At 41.9% G+C, this 15,138-nt stretch overlaps 1 protein-coding gene across 2 annotated transcripts in view; it reads right to left on the bottom strand.

The window, feature by feature from the left end:
- The window catches only part of LOC145344064 (rho GTPase-activating protein 8-like), an 84,384-nt gene that overhangs the window by 24,537 nt on the left and 44,709 nt on the right, over positions 1–15,138 (bottom strand). For both annotated transcript variants that reach the window (XM_080190849.1, XM_080190850.1), the window contains exons 7-9: positions 12,145–12,243; positions 2,190–2,300; positions 763–836 (exon numbers count right to left, since the gene is read on the bottom strand). In XM_080190849.1, the coding sequence (XP_080046975.1) occupies positions 763–836; positions 2,190–2,300; positions 12,145–12,243 (284 nt within the window). The remainder of the gene's footprint in view (positions 1–762; positions 837–2,189; positions 2,301–12,144; positions 12,244–15,138) is intronic.

Genomic DNA, 15,138 nt, shown 5'->3' with positions numbered 1-15,138 from the left:
GATTAGAGCAGTAGAAGTATTCTATTTCTCTGGCCCCCCTCCCCAATTGAGCTGGGTCAGTCAAGTTAAATTTGGCCCTTATTCGAGTTGGGAAACTAGGAAAAAGCTCCTACCTAGCTAAAGAGTTAAAGAAACTGCAAGACAAATCATAATGATTAGGGGGTGTCAAACAATGGCTTAAAATCAAAATATCTGAGCAGGGAAAGAAAGAGAGACAGTTAAGATTTGAGGTGCTAGAAAAGGATGAGTTGGAGCAGAAGACCATGATACACAGGGACAAGAACATGTAGAATGCAATACTCGAAGTTTGGGAAGGATATGCAGCAAAGTTGAAGTACAACAACAACGTTAACAAAATAGGAATCAGAGAGGCTGAGAATGATTCCTATCAGAGAACAAGCTTTTTTCTATAGGTAGAAGTCACCCAACATGTGGAACAGTATGTAATAATTCTGAATTAAACTCAAACCCATTAAGAGACATCAGCAGGAAATGAAATGATTGAAAATTCAAACCTTGGTGCAGCTATGACAGTAAAGAGATGTACAACTTCCAGGTGAGGCCAGAGGAGATAGTAAGGCCAAGAAGTTGATGATTAAAGGTCAAATGGTGGAGCCAATAGCAAGAGGTAGTAGCTGGTCTAACTTACCAGTAAGAGTAAAATTATTCATTCTCTGACGAAGGGAAAGGGCTACAAATTGCTCAAAGATAGTCAAATTAAGAGTAAACATTCTTAACACATAAATGAGGAATGAAACATACCTTTCTGCTTCAGGAACAGCACAGTTTGTCTCATTACCAGAGGAATAAGCTCGCCATTTCCTTTGTTTCGGAGACTAGGTATTTTCAAAAAGTAATGCATAGTCACATTTGTATAGGTTAGTTGCATGGAAATCACTTTTATTAAAATATCTTAAAATAAAATGTTCACTTTGTGAAAAGGCCCATTTACAGGAAGAATGTGAACTAATTTAGCATCTTTAACATAGTAAAACATCCCAAGGTGCTTCAGAAGACGATAATCAGATAAAAAGTGACACTGAGTCAACGAAGGAGACATCAAGAGACCAAAAACTTGTTCAAAGAAATGTGCTTTCAGCAGCATCTTATAGGGAGGAGGGATAGGTAGCAAAGTCTAAGAGGAAGAGAGTTGTTTTTACAGGATGCGGTATTGCAGCATTTACCATCCATCCCAAATTGCCTTCGAGAAGGTGCTGGTGAATGGCCTTCTTGACCTGCTGCAGTACAAAACTATTCGGTAGGGAGCATAGAGCTTAAGGTTCGGCCAGCTTAGTGTAGGGCAAAAGAAGGGAAGAGAATGCCAAAATTGGAGGAATGGTTGCAGGATTGGGGCATGTTAAATGGAGCCAAACAGAGACAAGGCCATTGAGAGATTTAAACATGAAAAATCGAAACTTTTCTGGTCTAGGAGCTGAGACAGGTCAGCGAGCGCACAGATGATTGCTAATAGGAAGTTGGAGCAATTTAAGATAGGAACAACAGTTTTGGATTACTTTAATGTCATGGAGGGCGACAACTAGGAAAGTACTGAAATAGTTGAGACAACAAGTTAATTAATACCTGGGTGAAAGTTTCAGTAGCAGGCATGTCTGGGTGCGAGCTATGGTAAATGGGTGACGGAGGTGTAAGTAGGAATCTGGATAATGGACAGGATAGGGGCCAAGAAATTCAGTTCAAAGTCACATAGTCTGGCTCATCCGTAGGCAGTGGACACGGATGGGGGTGCAATCAATAGTTACAGAGTAGAGTTTGTGATGGGGGTTCAAATCCCACCACCCCCCCCGCCCCCCCAAGTTACACTGATCATGGGCTTCATCTAACCAGCAAGACTCTATATCTGGCTGTGAGCACATCTGCAAGATGCAGATGTGGTTTTGCTATCTTTGTCAGAATTCCCACAGCATTTCAGTCTCCTTTCCAACTTCCGTCAATATTGTTTCAATACCCCACAGAGAAATGGCATAAAAGTGATCATATTTGTTAATAAATTTGAGCATCTTATAATAACATTCTTTTGAGCACTGTTCACTAGGAAACCGACTGACAATCAACTTAGCAACATATTCCAAGTTTTAATGTTTAGATGAATTTTGTTTTAATCGTGCTTCTAAAATAACTTTATAAAATTAATCACAATAAAAGCAGGAATGAAACAGAAGAAGACTTACTATTGCAGACTGACTCCAAATTGTTGATGGGGAAGTGGAGGTCGAGGTGGGGGTGTCCTTGCTGGTCGAGGTGCTCCCCCCTTTTGGGAAGCTCGCAACTTTTCATCGTACCTGAAAGAAGTCACACTGGTACGATTAACATAATCCTTCATAATAACCCCACCAAAATCTTCCTTTCAAGTTAAGTTATAAAGAGTAGAAAAAGCAGAATATTTTTCAAAGGAAGAGACTGCAGAATGCAGCCGTGTGGAGAGTCCATGTACATGAATCACAAAATGTCAGCAAGCAAGTACAACAAGTAATAATAAAGGCAAATGGAATGTTGGCCTATATTGTATGGGGTCTTGCTGCAACGATACAAAACATCGGGGAGATCACATTGATAGTACAGTTTTGGTCACCTTAATGAGGCACACACTCGCATTGGAAGCAGTTCAGAGAAGGTTCATTCTACTGATTTCTCGAATGAAGGGTTTTCTTGTGAGTTAAGGTTAAAAATGTTGGACCTCTACTCATTGGAGTTTAGGAGAATGAGACATGATCTTATTGAAACGTGTAAGATTCTGAGGAAGAGCTTGATAGGGTAGACATTGAGAGGACATTTCTCCTCACAAGGGAATCTAGAACTAAAGGGCACAGTTGCAAAATAAGGGATTTCCTCTTTCAGATGGAGATGAGGAGGAATTTCTTCTCTCAAGAGGGTTGCTATGTTTGGGATTCTCTCTCCTAGAGATAGTTGACTTATTGAATATATTAGACAGATTTTTGACTGACAAGGGAGTCAAGAATTATGGGGAACAGGCGGGAAACTGGAGTTAATACCACAATCAGATCAGCCATGATCTTATAGACTGGCAGAATGGGTTCTCATTGTTACACTTTCTGAAAGAAAGTTATGTATTCTGAATTTCACTCAGTACTGCCCTGTGTATTCAGAAACAAGACTGGACTGCCATGCTGACTATTCTCCTTCAATGGAGATAGAGAGCTTCAACTCCACTCCCATGAAACAATACAACAATAGACTTAAAATGACAAAACTGTTTCAATCTCTATATACAAAATCAGCTTTGCAATTTAAACATACCATCTGTATCTCAGGATCACAAACTAGCCCTTATAATCATGTGTAGAAGTTAATGTTGCACCTTTTCAATAAATTGTATCCTCAAAAATGAACATATTGCTTGTTCTAAAAATTGACATTCCAGTGAACTGCAATGCAATATCATATTCAAATGTAAATAGTCTAGAAGCACAAGCCTGTACCTTATAAACATTGCTGCAATGGACAGTGCTTATATTACAAAAGAGGAAATAATTTCTGTTACGTGTTGTGGAAAAAGTAATAGCACAATAATATAAACCTCATCATCTGATGACAGGAGTTAATTATCTGCTTGAAACACTTTAGTTTAAAATTGGTAAGAAGTTGTTCGAATCTATTTATTATGTTTTTTTAAGATTCAAGTACAAGAACATCCAGATCCTTCTGTACTGCAGCATCTGGCAGTCTCTCGCTATTTCAATAATATCCTATTTTTCCTATTCTTTATAAATTAATTTATAACTTGAAAGGGGCGATTGTGGTGGGGTAATTACGAGAGCTTACTATATTAATCATATTTACAACTGTGAATGTGCCACGCTAGCACTTAAACTGAAACTATTTAGCCCAATTTTATTTCTCTGCCTCGTCTCTATATTGTTTTATAATCTCATTTTTCAAACCTCTATCCAGTTTCATTTTATATAGTCTCATGTCCCTATTTGAACGACCCTCTGTATTTTTTGGGGGGTGGATTCTTCTGACTTCCTCCTGCATTTTTCTAACGGTAGTCTTGAACCTAGTCCATTCTGTGGTGTCTGAGCCACCAATAAAAACAACCATTTACCACTTTTTCCTTCAAAACATTTCAGAATTTTGAAAGCTTTCATTAGATTTTTTCTTACCTTCCTTGCTGCAGTGAAAAAGGCTGATGTTTTCCATTTAATTCCTCGTAAGTACAATTACCCATTCCTGCTACCATCTTGAACAATTTGGCTGCAGCATTTCCACACATCTGATAGCACTCCAATTGGGTATCCAGAACTACACCTAATACTCAATTCGGCCCAATGCAGGACTTCTATGATACCATGTCTTTTAGAAATTCAAATATCACTTCCTAGTTCTTGTGTTCAAGGACCCTTTGTTCAGACTTCAGAGTCTGATATATCTGTTCGCTGATTCTGATTCTGTGGTCAGTGACACAGTGATGGTGGAAGAGAGAATAAAAAAAACAGGGAAGAAAGAGAAACAAAGAACAGAAGAAAGAGCGAAAAACAAAGCAGAAAGGAGATGGGAGGAACAGAAACATTCACTATTTCATTCACTGAAGAAATACAATTCATAACGGATTTGGAGGCCAGTGAGCTGACAGAACAACTCCCCACATTTTATGCTTCCCCAGATAGGAAAATTGCAAGAATTCTTCACCTGGAAGTCAAAGCCAGCAGGATGATTTATACTTTCACGTGTTTCAAAAACACTTGCCTCATTTCCAAATTGTTAAAACAATTCACTTTGACAGACTCCAAAACTGCAAATGCAAACACTGATTTTACCAAAAATTTGCGCACAAGGAATCGTGGTAAATTCAGGCGCGGGCCTGTAACACGATCTGCACCCAAATCCAAGCAGATCACGCCTTTACCGATACCCGATTTGGGCGCAGATCCGTTCCGCACCCCAATCGGGCAGCCCGACGATTTAAATGCATTAGTGCGCCCAACTCCACTGCCAAACCCCATTTTACCATCTTTGGATCTGTTCTGGATCCGTGCTGTTACCAACCTGCAGAATAAAAATCCAAAGCCGATTCCTATTCTGCAGGGGAACGTCCAAAGCCCATCCCCCTCGAACACCCTTCGCAGACCCGCCGCTAACCACTCCGGGGCACACAACCACCACCCCTGCCCCCACATCAGACCCTCCTGAGAGGCAGGCCCCCCCCGACAGAATCCCCCAGGGAGGTAGGCGACACCCCTGGGAGGCAGACGCCCCCCCCCCCCCTCGGCAGATCACACCCTACCTCGATCGCTGCTCTCCCTCCACCATCCTTCTGATCTGCAGTCGTTGGACATCCTACCGCACCTTCCTGGCCTTCCACTGGCATTCACCAGAGGAGTGGGGTGGGCTCAGATGGATCTCTGGTTGGCGGGGGGGAAATGGTGGAGATTCTCTCAAGTCCATCCCCCCCTTGCCCCATCATCCAGGGTTAGGCTACTGAATTGGACGATCAGCCATGACGATGACGAATGGCAGAGCAGGCTCGAAGGACCAAATGGAGGGGTCTGCCGGGGGAGCCTGCCTCCCAGGCAGTCCGATCGTGGCTCATTTCCACCCCCCCACCCCATCCCGGCGCTCTCTACTGTTTTGTCTTTCACAGTAAGAAGTCTCACAGCACCAGGGAATTCTTACTGTGTTGACCCCAGTCCAACGTTGGCATCTCCACATTTTGTCTTTCGCGCTCGGGCGCGCTGTTTCAGATTTCTTTTCGAACTGCGCGTGCGCAGTTCAGAGCTCCGATCGTTCTGGCAGTGCTAAGCCCCACCCACAGTGCAGACTGGATCGGAGCCGGCAAAAAGCGCATGGCACACTGGAACGAGGAATCCAGGCTTGGATCTGTAATACGCCTGGATCCTGCCCTTAGCCTCCGATTGCTAAAATCCAGGCCCTTAACCTCGAAAAAAATGAACAAAACCAAGCTATTACACCATATTTCCTTGCCACACTTCAATTATACACTTCATGGGCAGGATTTTCTAACCCCACATGCCCCAAGACCAGAAATTCCCATCTGAGATCAACAGGCCTTTAAACAGCCCACCAAAATTTCTGTCCTTCCCGCTATGATTCCTGTGGCAGGCAGGATGGGAAAACTCTGCTCGGTATGTTACATAGAAATATAGAAGGTAGGAGCAGGAGGAGGCCATTTGGTCCTTCGAACCTGCTCCGCCATTCACCATCATCATGGCTGATCGTCCAATTCAGTAGCCTAATCCTGCTTTTTTCTGATAACCTTTGATCCCATTCACCCCAAGTGCCATATCTAGCCGCCTCTTGAATACAATCAATGTTTTGGCATCAACTACTTCCTGAGGTAATGAATTCCACAGGGTCATCACTCTTTGTGTGAAGAAATGTCTCGTCTCCATCCTAAATGGTCCACCCCGAATTCACAGACTGTGACCCCTGGTTCTGGACTCGCTCACCATCAGGAATATCCTCCCTGCATCTATCCTGTCTAGTCCTGTTAGAATTTTATAAGTGTCTATGAGATTCCCCCCTCATTTGTCTGAACTCCAGTGAAAGCAATCCTAACCTAGTCATTCTCTCCTCATACATCAGTCCTGCCATCCCCAGAATCAGCCTGGTAAACCTTTGCTGCACTCCCTTGAGAGCAAGAACATCCTTCCTCAGAAAAGGAGACCGAAACTACACACAATGGGGGCAATTCTCCCAGAGTGCCCTGTAACTTTTCTGGCGGATTGGGCTGGGAGATGCAAATCGCTGTTTTTTTTCTGGGATTTATGCATTCGCCAGGGACGAATGCGCATCTCCCAGAGCTGGAGAACAGTTGGAGTCCAGAAAGTGCTGGAAACCGGTGGGAAGTCAGATAAGTTATTTGAAGCTTTTTGTTAATATAGTTTAAATATGTTTAGCACGTGGTTATCAGGAACTTGTCAGGCCTGACTGAATCTCCCACCCTTTCAGAAGTACTTAATTCTGGCGGGGTTCGACTAGCTCCCCATGTTCAGAGAACTAGCGGGAGACCTCACTGGAATGAAGGGGGAGGGCAATCGGGGCCTCCCAGTACCAGCCTGGGCACCCAGTACTGCCCAAAGGGCAAAATGCCCATACCTAGAGACACCTTGGCACTGCCCATTGAGTGGGGGTGGGGGGTTCCTGCTTCCACTCTGCATGGCAATCAGTCTGGGATGGAGGGAGGGCAGCGATTGGGGCGGGCCATCGCCACTGCTGGGGGTGTGGGCTGGACATTGGGGTGCTCTGGGGCAGGAAGGAAGTCAGAACTGGCCCAGGAATTGTTATGGGAGCCATGATTGAGGGCTGGAGGGGCAGCGCCGTGGGGGTCCCAGGCTGGCCAGCGTTTGAGCTGGCCAGCAAACGGGAAGATGGACAGATCAGGGAGACGACAGATCGGGGCCACTGCGCAGAGTTCCAGGCCTGTCAGACTCAGGTGTGAATAGGCCCTGCCTCGCTGGGTTTTTAATCAGATTCACGATTAGGACCTCTGCAGTCACAGAGTGCAGAGATTCAAATATGAAGTTGAACTGAGAAAACAGTCATGATCTAGAACACTTTTCCCACCAATTCAGCATTTCTGGGAGAATCGTCCTCAATATTCTAGGTGTGGCCTCATCAACACCCTGAATAACTCAACAACACATCCCTGCTCCTGTATTCAAAACCTCTCGCTATGAAGGCCAACATGCCATTTGTCTTCTTTACCAGCTGCTGCACCTACATGCTTCAGTAACTGGTGCACAAGGACACCCAGGTCCCGCTGCAACCTCTCCTCTCCCAATTCACAGCCATTCAGGTAGTAATCTGCCCTCTTGACTTTGCTTCCAAAGTGAATAGCCTCGCACTTATCCAAATTACACTGCATCTGCCATTGATTTGCTCACTCACACAACCTGTCCAGATCATTCTGAAGGATCTGTGCACCCGTGTCACAGTTCATCCTCCCACCCAACTTGGTATCCTGTGCAAACTTTGAGATGTTACATTTTCTTCCCTTGTCCAAATCATGAATATATATTGTGAATAGCTGGGGACCCAGCACCGATCCCTTGGCACCTCACTAGTTACTGCCTGCCAATTTGAAAAGGACCCATTAATTCCTGCTCTTTGTTTCCTCTTTGCCAACCAGTTTTCTATCCATCTCAAAACACTTCCTCCAAATCCAACAACCCACCCACCCATCCCCAACATCCATCCATCCGTCCATCCCCCCCCCATCCGTCCGTCCGTTCCCCCCATCAATCTATCTAGCACGATAATCTCTTGTGGGATTTTGTCAAATATTTTCTGAAAGTGCAAATAACCACATCAACTGGTTTCCCCTTGTAACTCGTAGAGTTAACATCTTCAAAGAATTCCAACAGATTTGTCAAGCACAATTTCCCTTTCATAAATCCATGCTGACTCTGTCTGATCCTGCCACTACTGCTCTGCTATAAAGTCCTTGATAATGGATTCAAGAATTTTCCCCATTACCAATGTTAGGCTTACTGGTATATTCTACAGCCATCTCCAATTTTAAGCAAACAAGTATTTCAACACTAGTCTCAATGTAAGCTGTAATTAGATGTCCTTCATACACTGATTAATAGCTACACTACATCAATGAGGAGGCTCAGAGTGAAGATCAAACTTTTGTTATTCCAAAATCTAGTCAACTCTGAACAAGCACATTTCTTACTAACATAGAAATCACATTATTGCCCTTTTTTTTCCCTAAAAGGTCCAGTAAAAATAGCAGTAAATTTGGCGCAAGACCATCTGATAGATTTTATTGAATCATGTCATATCACATAACAGAATTTATCGCTTTATTGACAGTGTTCCCACATTCCATGAAATGTTTATAGTTACTTGTTGAAATTTCGCTCGGTAGTTATTGCATCATATTTAGCTTTGATAGCTTCAAGGAAGAGGCTGTAAGAAGCATACAGATCTTTAGGAACAAAGTTAAATCAAACTACTGTCTCTGATGGCTTTACAGTAGCTCCGACATCTACAAGAGGAAGAATAAGTCTTATCACAGAAATATACAACACAGAAGGTCATTTCCATTACTGTGACTGTGCCAGCTTCTTTGAAAGATCTTTCCAATTAGTTCCACTCCATTTCTCTCTTTTCATAGTCTCACAGTTTGTTTCTTTACAAGTATATATTCAATTCCATTTTGAAAGTTACGACTATTCTAGTTCCAACATCCTTGCACGCAGTGCATTTCAGATCACCATCAGCTTGTTACATTAAAACAAATTCCTCTTGTCACCTGTTTTGTTTTGCCAATTTGGTTAAATCTATATCTTCACTGACAGTGGAGACAATTTCTCCCTATGTACTTTTATCAAAATCTTTCATAATTTTAAACACCTCTATTAAATCCCCCATTAACTTTCTCTGCTCCAAAGAGAACAATCCCAGCTTCTGCAGGCTTTCCTCATAACTAAAGTATCTCAGCCCAGTACTATTCTAGTAAATCTCCCTTCCCACAATCTCAACATAAGAACATAAGAAATAGGAGCAGGAGTAGGCCAACTAGCCCTTCGAGCCTGCCCCGCCATTCAATAAGATCATGGCTGATCTGTCGTGGCTCAGTTCCACATTCCCGCCCTCTCCCCATAACCCTTAATCCCCTCTCTCATCAAAAACCCATCAACCCGCGTCTTAAAAATATTTAGCGAGGTAGCCTCCACCACTTCAATGGGCAGAGAATTCCAGAGATTCACCACCCTTTGAGTGAAGAAGTTCCTCCTCAACTCTGTTCTAAACCGCCCCCCCCTTTATCTTGAGGCTATGCCCCCTAGTCCTACTATCCTTTCTGAGCGGGAAGAGTCTCTCCACCTCTATCCTTCACCTCTCTCCACCTCTCTGCCTCCACACCCTTCTTAAAATACAGTATCCAGAAGTGTACACACTTCTTTAACCAAGGCCTAACTGGTAACTTATAAAGATAGAGCATACTTTTCTTTTTGGACTTTATTGCTCTATTGATAAAGCCAAGAATTGCACATGTCTTTTTAACCACCTTACGCAATAAGTTAATATCAGAAGATTTATATACTTTGCATATTCATAAGAGTTGGCAATTATGCAGGGGAGAGAATTGAAATAGTAATAAAAATGAAAGCAAAATACTGTGGATGCTGGAATCTGAAAACAAAAAAGAGGGAACTCTGGGAAATCTTAGCAGGTCTGCCAACATCTGTAAGGAGAGAAAAGAGCTGATGTTTCGAGTCCTTTTGACAAAGGGTCATCTGGACTCGAAACATCAGCTCTTTTCTCTCCTTACAGATGCTGCCAGACCTGCTCAGACTTTCCAACTGAAATAGTAAACTCACCCCATTGTTACAATTTCTCTACAGAAGCATATGAATGCAAATAATGTAGTTGCTTGGAGAACTTTATGCATGCTCACTGAGGTTCTCTGAATGACAGTGATAATGGGACAAAGGGTTAACATTCACTGGGGACATCAAACCAACAAGACATTGGTCAACCATAATACAACCAGCTTTCAATGGAAGGGGTGATGAATGTGGTATGGGTCTAAGTGTTGATATCAACTACTCTTTCGTAGGTAAGACGGTCTTCATGTACCAGCCTAGACAGTAAAGCTTCATCAGACAACTCAATTGTGAAGGGTGCCAAAGGTGAATTTAATCCTGTGCTCTGCACTTTACAGTAGGTATTTCTGCTAAATATTGGGAATAGAAACTTCACTCATTTTTCCCTTCTCTGGCCCAGAACAGCCAACATTGCCTCAGCATTGGCCCAAACATGATCACCTAACTCAACACAGACAACGGGACATCCTGAGTCATTTCTGCTGGAGATGGTAATTAATATCTATAGTCAATTTCAAATTAAGCACTGCACAAGGAAGTTTTGCTTTAAAATCAAGAATTTAAGACTGGGCAGTTGTATCGTTGATTTACAATTTGCTGCTGGAAAAACAAAGTTGTTATTATATCTCAGATGATTTGAAGTTAATTTAGAGTACTTGAAGGGAATGCAGAAACAATGAAGGGATAAGTCATAGTAATTAAATAAAAAGAGGAGAATTAGCCTCTCATTGGAGAATTGTAGAGATGAAAAATTACTCATTATATTGTTCTTCTGTATTTAAGTTCAGCAATTTCATTTTTTACATGCCTCTATACAACATGCTCCAACTGTATAACTGGTTGGACATAAGTCACTTGAGCTCAAACATCTCTTTCTGTCCATTCTCCGGGTGGAATTCTCCAAGACCTCACCAGTAGGTTCAATGATGGGTTGTGGGGATGGGGGGATATAGCGGGAAGGCCAGAAATTGATTTCATGCCGGTGTGAATTTATAGGGGGATCAGTCATAGTGGATCAGGAAACACGCTGGAAGCCAGAGTGAAACTTATTTGCACCCCATTAATGGGATGCAGATGAAGGCCCAACACCCGATCCTCTGCGGTGCCCAAGGGAAAACACGCTGGTGTGAAACATGTTTGAAACAACGTGTCGTGCAGATGTCAGGACTCATCCGAGTGCCTGGGACTGTATCTGGAGTTTTGGATGGAGGCTGACGACATGCCCATACTTCAGAACAGCACAGCAGTGGATTGGGGCCGGGGGGGGACATCTACTGGTGGATCCTCTAGATTCAGCACATGGAGGATAGAGGGGGGTCCATCTTCCAGCTTCAATATATTCCCAGAGATCCATCTTCATTCTTGGGTTAATAATTCAATTTCAGTGTTTCTAGAGATCCACTGTCACTTCCAGCAGACCCACCTCCTTTATCAATAGTGGTTAATTACGTTGAGCAATATGTTTGCAATATGGCATCTGGATAGAATGGTGAAATACGTAAGAACACTCCACATTCCTGCCCCCGCCAAGGGATTGAGTCCCCAGATAAAAGAATTTCGCCTTTAGTTGGGTACTGGATGAAGTGGCCCCACCAATAGAATATTTCAGTTTCTGGAACAGTTACAACAGCAAGAGAGGAAAGATAAACCTTTGATATTAAATCCCTCTTTGAGTTGCGTGTCTCGTTAATTTTCTGTGCAATAACAAGAATCTACAGTTCATGCCTCGCCATTGAGAGATGCAAATTTAAGACAGCGAGACAATTTAGGCACAATCTGTGCCTCTGTACCTTATTTCCATACATACCGGGTTACTTCTAATGGGATGATGAGCTGATCATAGTTCAAATGTTCCCTCAGTTCACTTAAGTAATTTACGTAAATGACTTTCTTTCCAAATTTATGACTGAAAGAAAATTGGACAATCAATTAGAAAATTTAAAATTGTGCCCTATTGGATTACAAATGAGTTCACCATCCTAACATTATAAATCAATATTTTTTCCACTGGTCAACTCCATCAAGAATGCTTTTGGAGATAGGAATCATTTTATTCTAGCAAAATTTCTAATGATTTGGGCAACTGTAGAAATTGGTACACGGTAGATCATGTGGGTTTCTCTGCTAATGGTGTTTCCCATTTGTATATATTTTACATACATGTCATTTCTGCCATTGGCAGCATTTCAGTAAACTTGTTTGACAGATGCAGAAATTGTTCATGGTATATACACGGTTTCATGATCTGCAAAAATAATAGAAAATGCAAACCATGCTCCCCCGATGGCCCAGTGAATAACTCAGCTACAGAACAGGTAAACCAGCCAACTCTGAGCCAGCCAGCCTATGCTGATCAACCAACAGAAGTTACCCAGCAATTCACAGCAACTACTGTAATACAGGGGAGTAAAAGGAATGTAGTTGTAGTAGGAGACAGGATAGTTAAGGGGGTAGGTATGTTCTCTGCAGCTGAGAGCATGCATTCCAAAAGCTGTGTTGCCACAGTTAAGGATAGAACTATGGAGGGGAAGGATCTAGCTGTTATAGTCCACAGAGTAAGAAAGAGGTTCGACTGCAGGAGTACGAACAACTAGGGGCTAAATTAAAAAGTAGAACCACACAGGTGCTAACCTTTGGAGTACCTGAGCCACAAGCAAATTGGCACAAGATAAATAAGAGTTGGTAGTGTGAGAGAAATGGGTTTTGATTCATGGGGGAGACTGACACCAGTACTGGGGAAAGAGGGAGCTGTACCATTGGGATGGCTTTCACTTGAATCAGGATACTGGTGAATCATAGAACTAGAGCTGCAGAGAGAGCTTTAAATTAAATAATGGAGAGAGGTTCACATGAGGGGAGATTTGGAAAGTACATGTTAATAGTGCAGGGCAACATTACAGGTAATGATAAACAGAGCATGACAGGAATGAACAGAATGTAAAACAATAGAGAGCACCAGCAGACAAGGTTATATAGTAATTAACAATAAAAGGACAGGATTAAAGGTTATTTATCTGAATGTAAATAGCACAGATAGTAAGATGGACGAATTGATAACATAAGTAGACACAAATTAGTATATGATATGATTGCAACCACATCCTTGTAATGGCTAACTGACCGTGGCTGGGACTTAAATACTTAAGGATATTTGACATACGAAGGATGGGAAGAAATGGAAAATGAGGTTGGGGGAGGTTTGTTTAAACAAAGATGAGGATCAATGAGATATTGAGAAATGATCTTGGTTCAGAGGATCAGGATGTAGAGTCAGATAAGAAAGAAGCTACTGGTGTTAGTAGATGCTACACAGAAATAATGGAGGTTCATAAGAAAGCTACTGTAAGAATTGCGGGTGATTTTAATCTTCATACAGATTAGTGTTCAAACAGGAGATTGGGAATATTTTAGACAGCAGCCAAGAATGATAAAGAATAATAAAGAGGAAGGAATTGGAATACAAGCGAAAACTAGCAAGAAATATAAAATGAACAGTAAAAACTGTTCATAAAGTATATAAAAAGAAAAAAAGTAGCTAAGTGAGTGTCCTAAATTGAGCAGCTAAAGATCATTTAGTTGGTGAGACTGGGGAATTAATGGGAAAAGAAGAAAAATCATAGGCTTTGAACAAGTCTTTTGTATCTGCCTCTAAAGTACAATAAGCAAAAAGCATGCCAGAAATTGTAGAAAATCATCTCTTGATAAGGGAGGGAGGAACTTGAAACAATCACAGTCACAAGAGAAAAAGTGCTAGGAAAATTGATACAACTTAAATCTGACAAGTCCCCTGGACCTAACGGGCTGAATCCTAGTATCTTAAAAAGAAGTGGCTGCATTAGTTGTAATCTTCCAAAATTCACTGAATTCCGGAAAAGTCCCTGCAGATTGGAAAACCATCTCATGACTGACATATGGAAAACATTAGGATCTATTATTAAGAAGGTAGTAGCAGCACATTTAGAAAATCATAATACAATCAAGCAGTCATGATAAATGGAAAATTTTCAACTTGGCAAGCTGTAATAAGTGGAGTGCCATGGGGATCAGTGCTGGGACTCAACTAGTCATGATCTATATTAATGAGTCCGATGAAGGGATGCACTATATCATAGCCAAATTTATAGGGGATGCAAAGAGGCTTCAAGGTGATTTAGACAAGTTGAGTGAGTAGGCAAACACATGGTAGATGCAGCACAAAGTGGCTAAATGTGAAATTATATACACAATGGAACAGTATTATTTAAATGATGATATATTGGGAAGTGTGGATGTACATAGGGATCTGGGTGTCCTTGTGCACCAGTCAATGAAAGAGGAGAGGCAGATATAGCAAGAAATTAGGAGGGCAAATAGTATGCTGGCCTTCATTGCAAGTGAATTTGAATTCAGAAGTAAGAATGTCTTACTGCGGTTATAGAAGGCCTTGCTGAGAGCGTACCTGAAGAATTGCGTGCAGTTTTTTTACTCAGAAAGGACTGAAGGAAATGCCGAACAATAATAGGCCAGTTAGACTTGCATCAGTGGTAGACAAATTAGTAGAATCAATCCTGAGAGATAGGATTAATTGTCATGTAGAAAGGTATGGACTTAACAGGAATAGTCAGGATGGATTTATTAAAGAAAGGTCTTGTCTCACAAACCTGATTGAATTCTTTTAAAAGTGACAAGAAAGATCGATGAAGGCAGTGTGGTGGATATTGTCTACATGGATTATAGCAATGTGTTCGACAAGGTCCCACAAGGAAGATTGTTCAAACAGTAAAAGCCATGGGATACTGTGGCAAATTGGATCAAAAGTTGG

This window comes from Carcharhinus amblyrhynchos, chromosome 6 (assembly GCF_965287045.1).
Source record: "Carcharhinus amblyrhynchos chromosome 6, sCarAmb.v2.hapA, whole genome shotgun sequence".
NCBI lineage: Eukaryota > Metazoa > Chordata > Chondrichthyes > Carcharhiniformes > Carcharhinidae > Carcharhinus > Carcharhinus amblyrhynchos.
Note: the sequence above shows the minus strand (reverse complement) of the source record. Positions and strands in the feature narration are given on the sequence as shown.